Raw genomic sequence first — 10,165 nt, 5'->3', positions numbered from 1 at the left:
ACTCCACTCTCGGGATACTGTAATCATACTGTAAGGATTGTCCATAGCAGGTCAAAGCAAAACTCTCACATCACACTCAGCTCACATTCTCATTTGATAAAATATTGAATAGCAAATGAATGATCCACAACATAATCCTCTGTTAGGTCTGACTGTACTACACCAGAGTAAAGGTTTTATGCATCAGTGCTGACACATATCCTGTTTTCCACACCTTAAACCGCCAAATTACTGTGTCATAGTCATCACTATCTTGCAGTGATATATATATACACACACACACACAGCACCACACAACCACACACACACACACACCACACACACACACACACACACACACACACACACACACACACACACACACACACACACACACACCACACACACACACACACACACACACACACACACCACACAACATACTGAGTTTACAAAATATTAAGAACACCTGCTCTTTCCATGACCCAGACTGACCAGGTGATCCAGGTGAAATCTATGATCCATTATTGATGTAATTTCTTAAATACACTTCAATCAGTGTAGATGAAGGCGAGGAGACAGGTTAAAGAAGGATTTTTAAACCTTGAGACAATTGAGACATGGATTGTGTATGTGTGCCATTCAGAGGGTGATGGGCAAGATAAAATATTTAAGTGCCTTGAACAGGGATGATAGTAGGTGCCAGGCGCACTGGTTGCGTCAAGAACTGCAACGCTGCAGGGGTTTTCACACTCAACAGTTTCCGTGTGTACAAGAATGGTCCACCACCCAAAGGACATCCAGCCAACTTAACACAAACTGTGAGAAATATTGCAGTCAACATGGGCCAGCATCCCTGTGGAATGCTTTCGACACCTTGTAGAGTTCATGGCCGACTAATTGAGGCTTTCTGAGGGCAAAGGTGTGTGGTGGGTGGGAGGGACTCAATATTAGGGAAGGTCTACTTAATTGTTTGTACACTCAGTGTATATTTTTGTGTGTGTGTGGTGTGTGTGTGTGTGTGGGTGTGTGTGTGTGTGTGTGTGTGTGTGTGTGTGTGTGTGTGTGTGTGTGTTGTGTGTGTGTGTGTGTGTGTGTGTGTGTGTGGTGTGTGTGTGTGTGTTTGTGTGTGTGTGTGTGTGTGTGTGTGTGTGTGTGTGTAAGGTAAGATGTCCCTGATCTGTTATTCAGCAATACAGTAAGCTCTGGTTGGATAGTCTCTGAACACACTTCTAATGCTTTATCAAAGCCACCTGGGACCAGAAGAGAGAACAGAAGGATGCACCCACAGCCTCTCAACTATTCCAGGAATTTGCCCTGCAATAGATTCTTGGTGTTTCTGGGTAACTGTAAAGATTGATTTGAAACATACGTTTGGCTTACACAACTTTGCTTTGATAATATAGTAGCAGTAAACTTTTCCTAAACAACACACTGTAGGGAGGGAACAGCCAGAACTGGGTTTGAACCAGCGGCCCTGTGGAAATATGGTGAGTGCACGACCACATGCCAAGATCCTGACATGTTGGTAGAAGCTGTGGCACACACACAGTTGTCAATGTCACTCCTTCACACTCAGTGTGGAGCATAAATAGCAGTGCAGTGCCATCTACTGGCCAGTTACGTGCCTTAACAGGTACAGTAGTCCTAAACGCATCCCCATGACTCAACACTGATGTGAAGGCAACGACCTGGAACTAGACAATTGATGATCAATTCCTGGTGGGCATYCACCTTGTTGCTTTCACCTAGCCTGTGTTTTCAGATCAAGGCAGATGAAGAAGAGGAAGCAACTTTAGACTATTGAGATGCAGCCTAGACTCAACACTGTCTATGCCCCACTTGCTGTTACTGCTGTTGATCATGATTTACACACAGAGTATACACAACATTAAGAACACCTGCTTTTTCCATGACATAGACTGACCAGGTGAATCCAGGTGAAAGCTACGATCCCTTATTGATGTCACTAGTTAAATCCACATCAATCAGTGTAGATGAAGGGGAGGAAACAGGTTAAAGAAGGACTTTTAAGCTTTGAGACAATTGAGACATTGATTGTGTATGTGTGCCATTCAGAGGGTGAACGGGCAAGACAAAATATGTAAGTGCCTTTGAACTGGGTATGGTAGTAGGTGCCAGGCACACCGGTTTGAGAGTGTCAAGAACTGCAACACTGGGTTTTTCCACACTCAACAGTTKCCTGTATGTATCAAGAATGGTCCACCACCCAAAGGACATCCAGCTAACTTGACACAACCGTGGGAAGCATTGGAGTCAACATGGGCCAGCATCCCTGTGGAACACTTTTGACACCTTATCGAGTCCATGACCCAACGAATGGAGGCTGTTCTTGGGGGTGAAACTCAATATTAGGAAGCTCTTGCTAATGTTTTGTACACTCAGTGTATTTACAGTCAAATAGGTGGTAAGACATAATGCGTGGTGGGCACACACAGAGTGTAAATATACCCCCTGTCAGCTCAGTCAGCTGTAATGGTTGTTTTGCTCACCTGTGTGGGTGAGCACTGGCGCCATCGGTAATTATCAAGCGTGTACAGGGTGGGGAAGTGTTTGGCGGCTTGTAGCAGTATCACACGAAGACCGCCAGATGCCGCCGTCACCTCTCTCCCACCTGAAGATGAGTTCGAGCAGAGAGCGCTCAACAAATATCCAAAGCCTTCAACATTATTTGCGTGAAAAAGTTAACGTTATCCATTCATATTCCCCCCCCCCCCAAAAAATAAAATGAATAAATATAAAACATTTGTCAATATAGACTGTATGATAAGGGTTTAGAAGACGAGGTGCACAAGGTGTCACACTGTCAAGGAGATTTTTCTTTGGCTTCTTGCCCACCCGTCTCATGTCACACCAGACTAGTCATACCACAGACCGTCTCATCCAGACGAGCAGACACCTGAAGCYTCACTCATTCCGGGTCCTGGATACCAGAAGATGACACCACTCAACCACATACAGGCTACAGTATGGACTGAAAACAGAAGAGCGGTTTATTTATTATTTACAATTCGGGCTATCACAATAACTTTGGGCAATCTGATCAATTTATGAAGGGGAGGCAATCAATGGAGACTTGAACATTGGAGAACAACATTTTGAATCGAATTATCCTTGGAGGACTATTATCCTAGTAGGCAATTCTTCGCACAGGTTTGCATAGGGATATGGTGCCATAACTTTAGACTGTTGCCACAGCTATGCAATCAACTCACTACAGCATGCACGAATCACAGGAATCTCCAACCTTACCAAGTTCAACCGCCACAGGGGGCAATTTCTTCCCTGACCAACTGCATCAGCTCGAGTTAGAAGTCAATTCGTTTCTTCCCGGTGATGGTTATAATGGTAATAACGGGCACTACAGTCCCGAGATTTATGAGTTTGGGTTCCCGAACTCTTACGATTGTTATGGATCATATACGGGCTCTTCATCTCTCACCACGGACACAGGTGCGTAACGTGATTTATATCTATTGTATAATGGAACCTGTTTATTCCAGTGTGGCTGTGCCCATGATCACTGAATGTCACCGTTTTCTGCTCCCAAGTTTGTATGCATTAATTACGCACAGGCACATGCAAACCTGACAGCTAATGGGCAATACACTCCTTTTTAGAAGACGAACATAAAGCTATTTGTTCTTTCTCACAGAAAGATGAGAAGGATCCAGATGTCAGAATGGTACATATTGATCATTAAATTACACTGTCTGCTCCAAAATGTGGATATATCTATAACAGGCAATTAAGCACAATTATGCACATCCACACGTGAGAGCAAGGCAGCAGTAAATTAAGTGGAGAGGGCAGAACAGTTAGAAAGTCAAAGCCAAAACTCTCCTTTTATGACTAGCCTATACTTTTCATTTTAGTAGCCTATGATGTGGCAATTTCTGTACTTTTCAGAAACATTGTGTTGGTTCTTTGCACTAGGTTTAATGCACAGGCTACATTGTGAAAATCAATGATTATCTCTCGTGAACAGACCAATTAACACAATATTCTAGTTCTGGGTTAACCAAGATTAATGACAGGCCTGCTAATGATCATACACATTTTCTCAGCGAAAGAGAAGGAGACAGAAGTCAGAATGGTAAAGGGAAATCCAAAGAAAGTCCGGAAGCCTAGAACGATCTACTCCAGCCTGCAGCTGTGTGTGCTCCAGAGCAGATTCCGAATGAGGCAGTATCTGGCGCTACCTGAACGCGCGGAGATCGCCGCGTCACTGGGACTCACACAAACACAGGTGCGCTATGTTCATTTTCTGACCATGATGGATGATTTTAAATAGTATTATTTTAATTAAGTTAAATGTATTTCATACAGTTGAAGTCGGAAGTTTACATACACCTTAGCCAAATACATTTAAACTCAGTTTTTCACAATTCCTGACATTTACTCCTAGTAAAAATTCCCTGTCTTAGGTCAGTTAGGATCACCACTTCATTTTAAGAATGTGAAATGTCAGAATAATAGTAGAGAGAATGATTTATTTCAGCTTTTATTTCTTTCATCACAATCCCAGTGGGTCAGAAGTTTACATACACTCAATTAGTATTTGGTAGCATTGCCTTAAATTGTTTAACTTGGGTCAAACGTTTCGGGTAGCCTTTCAAAAGCTTCCCACAATAAGTTGGGTGAATTTTGGCCGATTCCTCCTGACAGAGCTGGTGTAACTGAGTCAGGTTTGTAGGCCTCCTTGCTCGCACATGATTTTTCAGTTCTGCCAACAAATTTTCTATGGGACTGAGGTCAGGGCTTTGTGATGGCCACTCCAATACCTTGACTTTGTTGTCCTGAAGCCATTTTGCCACAACTTTGGAAGTATGCTTGGGGTCATTGTCCATTTGGAAGACCCATTTGCGACCAAGCTTTAATTCCTGACTGATGTCTTGAGATGTTGCTTCAATATATCCACATAATTTTCCTGCCTCATGATGACATCTATTGTGTGAAGTGCACCAGTCCCTCCTGCAGCAAAGCACCCCCACAACATGATGCCGCCACCCCCATGCTTCACGGTTGGGATGGTGTTCTTCGGCTTTCACGCCTGCCCCTTTTTCCTCCAAACATAACGATGGTCATTATTGCCAAACAGTTCTATTTTTGTTTCATCAGACCAGAGGACATTTCTCCAAAAAGTATGATCTTTGTCCCCATGTGCAGTTGCAAACTGTAGTCTGTTTTTTTTATGGCGGTTTAGGAGCAGTGGCCTTTCAGGTTATGTTGATATAGGACTCGTTTAACTGTGGATATAGATACTTTTGTACCTGTTCCCTCCAGCATATTCACAAGGTCCTTTGCTGCTGTTCTGGGATTGATTTTCACTTTTTGCACCACCAAAGTACGTTCATCTCTAGGAGACAGAACGTATCTCCTTCTTGAGCGGTATGACGGCTGCGTGGTCCCATGGTGTTTATACTTGCGTACTATTGTTTGTACAGATGAACGTGGTACCCACAGGCATTTGGAAATTGCTCCCAATGATGAACCAGACCTGTGGAGGTCTACAAAACATTTTCTGAGGTCTTGGCTGATTTCTTTTGATTTTCCCATGATGTCAAGCAAAGAGGCACTGAGTTTGAAGGTAGGCCTAAAAAAATACATCCACAGGTACACCTCCAATTGACTCAAATAATGTCAGTTAGCCTATCAGAAGCTTCTAAAGCTATGACATAATTTTCTGGAATTTTACAAGCTGTTTAAAGGCACAGTCAACTTAGTGTATGTAAACTACTGAACCACTGGAATTGTGATACAGTGAATTATAAGTGAAATAATCTGTCTGTAAACAATTGTTGGGAAAATTACTTGTGTCATGCACAAAGTAGATGTCCTAACCGACTTGCGAAAACTATAATATGTTAACAAGAAATTTGTGGAGTGGTTGAAAAACGAGTTTTAATGACTCCAACCTAAGTGTATGTAAACTTTCGACTTCAACTGTATGTAGGTGCACTGTATTAAAGTGTAATATCCTTGCTGGAGATGTAAGGTACTTGACTGGAGGTAGCAGTGCGCTTGTACATATGATGGGAACTTCAAACATCACCTATACTTCTGCATGTCTACTCCTCTCCCAGGTAAAGATCTGGTTCCAGAACCGGCGCTCCAAGTTGAAGAAGCTGTGGAGAAACGGGCAGATGCCACCAGGACAGCAGGTGACTCCCCTCGGTCCAGCAGCGGTGCACTGGGGCCCCCAGAACCACAGGATTACAGAGATAAGCAAAGAGCGGGACTTTATGCCTCCGAACACAAGCGCCCCATCATTTTACAGTAGCTACTCTTGGTACTCATCTGACTGTGGCACTCTCCCAGCTGAATCCAGTACTACATCAGCAATCTAATCCGACAGATGATGTGGGGTCAATTTACTGATATACGGCACCAAAGATACTGAAAACCTGCAAAAGGGAAAAGCTGTATGTGGACTCTGCTTTCACCTGGCAAAAATATGACCGATTTGGGCTTTTAATGTAGCAGATGAACAGTTTGACTAGTTTATTTCAATGAATTCCTATATGTTTGAGATTAATGTTGTTGAGATTCAATATTGTGTAACAAATGTGCCATATTGTACAGAAAGGAAGAATGTAGCCTATGGAATTTTGGTTGTTGTTAACGTGCGCTAATGTGACTAGAATGACGTTGTAAGTAACAGCCAACTGTCCAGGACATAGACATATATGGGCTGAAAGCTTAAAATGATTGTTAATCTAACTGCACTGTCCAATTTACAGTAGCTATTACAGTCAAAATATACCATGCTATTGTTTGAGGAGAGTGCACAACAAAACGCTTTTACCATGGCAATTGGTTTGATACATTCACCTCTGAAGGTAAATAATATACTTCCATTCAGTAACCTTGCTCTGATTTGTCATCCTGAGGGTCCCAGAGATAAAATGTAGCATAGTTTTGTTTGATAAATCCATTTTATATTCAAATGTAGGAACTACATCTAGATGTGTGAAGGTTAGTGTCTTTTCTGTAGGGAAGCTAATTATCCATCATGTATGACATTCCTGGGAGGGTGTACACTTATTTTTTTTTATTACCATAGCATTTTGTATGTTCTCTATAGTTATGTACTTGAAGATGTATCAATTGATGAATTCGGCTCATTTGGAAAAACTCCTGGCAGACTGAAACTTTGCACACACACTGCTGCCATCTGGTGGCCAAAATCTAAATTGCGCCTAAACTCCTATCTGATAATATGGCCTTTCTCTTGCATTTCAAAGATGGAACAGATCTAATGTGTTCTATTCTCCTATATTAATTTCACGTCCACAAACTTCAAAGTGTTTCCTTTCAAATGGTATCAAGAATATGCATATCCTTGCTTCAGGTCCTGAGCTACAGGCAGTTAGATTTGGGTATGTCATTTTAGGTGATAAAAAAAAGGGGGGGGGGGTTAAGATCCAGAAGAGGTTTTTAAAGGGATAGTGCGAGATTTTGGCAATCAAGCCCTTTCTCTACTTACCCAGAGTCAGATGAACTCATGGATACCATTTTTATATCTCTGCGTGCAGTTTGAAGGAAGTTACTAACTAGCGTCAGCGCAATGACTGGCAGTCTATTGGAACAGCTAGACTTCCAGACATTGTGCTAAAGCTAGTTAGCATTTGCGATAACGCTACTGTAGTACCTATGACTTAATCGGACTCTGGGTAAGTAGAAAAAGGCCTTGACTGACAAAATCCTACCCGATCCCATTAAAATACATTGCGTCAGTAGAATCAGTCTCCTCAGTGATATAAATAGGACATGGTTTCTAATTGAACAAGAGCGAGTACAAAATAAGTCGCTAACAATGTAGAGCTGGAGGTTGATGTCATTAGAGATTATTAGTAGATCAGAAAATATTATGGAGCCAAACACAGCATCAATAACATCACATCATGACATAATCAGCCCAGTAGACGTACGATACTCTGCAAACCTTGCAGTCMTAACAACGTTAACACAAGATAATCTTATGATGACGTCAGTCATAGCAAATAATGTGCTCCTCTGATTGTAATCAATTTGATTTCATGAATCGAAAAGTCCTAGTCCAAATAAATTATAGCAACATAAACCACATATTTTGTCAGACAAAAAAGTGAAATGTCAATTAGGATATTTTGTAGAATTAGAAAAATAACCATATGCTTTAATGAAATAATTTATTCAGACAGATCTGGTTTACTAATTGAAAGTGAACAAACATTTTATTTAAATAATATAACTTATTTTTCTACACAGCAGACGTAGAAAATAATGCACTAGTGCAGTCTCATTTGAGTCATATCTATGCCCAGTTTCCTATCCTCTCCGTGGTGCTAAGTCCTGGTCCTGGGTCAGTTTGGTGCTTTACCTCTTCATAGATGTGGATGTGGCAGGGTTGTTGAGCAGAGAACAGTGATTAGACTTCAATTGGCATCGGCTCGTCCTCCTCAGGTAGTTTGGTGAGAATATCCACTCCACCAGAGGTGATGACTACCGTGTGTTCAAACTGGGCTGACCTAAAGACACGCGCACACACAGAGGTTACACAAGGATATCAGTGGCACTTTGTAGGTTGCAACTATGTGGGCTGTAAGTGGCCTACCTCTTGTCGTCGGCAGACCGCTGTCTACTTGTCCTTCAGGATTCTCAACTCTAACGATCCCTCCATCAATATGGGCTCTGCATACACAGATGCAACATTAACACACACACTCACTTAAGTTGACATCAATACACACTGATATACATAGGAAATGTGACTGACCTATAGTGAAAGACATCCCTTCACCCATGGTCATATCATTGTCATTAGCCGTCAGATGAAAAAGATATTTAGGATTTGTCCAACATACAGTAGGTGAACCACAGAAAACTGTTGCTGTGTTGTACTTACCGTGGTGCAAGATGTCTGGGTGGTCATGGAAGTAGGAGCCTATGCCATGTCCAATAAAGTAGGGACATGGCATGGAAACCATTGGAGTGGATTATACCACTGTAGGAGAAAGAGAGGGACAGTAGATTACACAAAACAACAGAGAGGTATCCTGTAAGTGTGTGTGTGTGTGTGTGTGTGTGTGTGTGTGTGTGTGTGTGTGTGTGTGTGTGTGTGTGTGTGGTGTGTGTGTGTGTGTGTGTGTGTGTATTGATAAGTGTTTCTTATAACACAGTAGAGCCCCAGGTTACAGGCAGCGATAGCCTCATCTCTACACTTCCTGGCTGTCTTGCTAGCTTTTGCACAAACTCGGTCACACAGCCAATCAGGAACGTCTCTGAAGTGTCACCATGGTAACCCTCCAGATAGACCTGGTGAATGGGGGAGGGGGATCAGGAATGTGGATTGTGCATGTGTGTGTGCATGAAGAGGGATAAAACTCACGTCACATCAACGTTGATAATGTCTCCATCTTGTAGTTGCTGGGTGTCAGGTATGCCATGGCAGACCACGTTATTGACCGAGGTGCAGACTGATTTGGGGAAACCCCCGTATCTCAGGAGGGGAAGGGTGTGCGTTGTGACGAATCGTCTCCTGGTGGACGATGAAATCTATCTCATCTGACGTCATGCCAAACTGGGGTCAGAGGTGAAAACAATGATGTTATTAACTTGGAATGTCAGAAAACAGACTGACACGCTCTCTTACTCTATCTCACTATAACACAGGCACACCTTAAGACTGCGTCCGGCCAGCAACAGTATTTGTCTGGCAAACGTAAACTCACTCACTTTTGTACGGAATGGGGTGAGTTTACGTTAGCTGGCAGGCTCTCGTCAGGCCCTGGATCTAATCCTGGTCTTTGATCTCTATGTAGTCTGGCCAGTCAGGAAGGCCTGTCTATCTGTCGCCCCCACCTCCCGCTAGCACAGCAGGCGGGAGCATGGGGCGACTCATGCTAGTTTGCCGTGTGCTAGCTTGCTAGTTAGCACAGTGTCGCTTCCGCATACTATGCACCAGAGAAAACCCGTGCCCGAAAGGCGGGGGCGAAGGACAAAGTCTACGGGTCGCCCCCCACTAGCACAGTAGCTGTGTTCGAATACCCATACTACATATTTAATGAGTATAAACTACATACTATTAGTTAATTTTAGTATACTGTAAACGTACGGTATCCTTTCAGTTGAGCATCCTAGCGCTTCTTCGGAAGTTGTTGATGTTGCTATGCAACCTCTT

General features: G+C 42.8%; 1 protein-coding gene and 1 long non-coding RNA gene across 2 annotated transcripts; one reads left to right on the top strand and one right to left on the bottom strand.

The window, feature by feature from the left end:
- The first annotated feature begins 2,894 nt into the window (after positions 1-2,894).
- LOC111979661 (homeobox protein Dlx2b-like) lies at positions 2,895-7,036 on the top strand. The gene is made up of 3 exons (XM_024010281.3): positions 2,895-3,453; positions 4,068-4,249; positions 6,087-7,036. Exons 1-3 carry the CDS (start codon positions 3,201-3,203, stop codon positions 6,348-6,350), a joined length of 699 nt encoding a protein of 232 aa, XP_023866049.1. The 5' UTR covers positions 2,895-3,200; the 3' UTR covers positions 6,351-7,036.
- Positions 7,037-8,195: 1,159 nt separating this feature from the next.
- LOC111979763 (uncharacterized) lies at positions 8,196-9,686 on the bottom strand. The gene is made up of 5 exons (XR_011481660.1): positions 9,664-9,686; positions 9,374-9,565; positions 8,891-8,989; positions 8,600-8,676; positions 8,196-8,513 (listed from the first exon to the last, which is right to left on the bottom strand). It is a non-coding gene; the product is annotated as an uncharacterized lncRNA (long non-coding RNA).
- Between the last annotated feature and the right edge of the window lie 479 nt (positions 9,687-10,165).

The sequence above is a fragment of the Salvelinus sp. IW2-2015 genome, linkage group LG19, assembly GCF_002910315.2.
Source record: "Salvelinus sp. IW2-2015 linkage group LG19, ASM291031v2, whole genome shotgun sequence".
Lineage (NCBI taxonomy): Eukaryota > Metazoa > Chordata > Actinopteri > Salmoniformes > Salmonidae > Salvelinus > Salvelinus sp. IW2-2015.
The sequence above is the reverse complement of the archived record's forward strand: the minus strand, read 5'-3'. Positions and strand labels throughout refer to the sequence as shown.

Bases quoted from the DNA above. Each gene is read 5' to 3' on its own strand.
- LOC111979661 (XM_024010281.3), top strand. From the start codon at position 3,201: ATGCAATCAACTCACTACAGCATGCACGAATCACAGGAATCTCCAACC. The intron at 3,454-4,067 runs GTGCGTAACGTG...ACATTTTCTCAG, and splicing joins ATCTCTCACCACGGACACAG to CGAAAGAGAAGGAGACAGAA. The intron at 4,250-6,086 runs GTGCGCTATGTT...CTCCTCTCCCAG, and splicing joins TGGGACTCACACAAACACAG to GTAAAGATCTGGTTCCAGAA.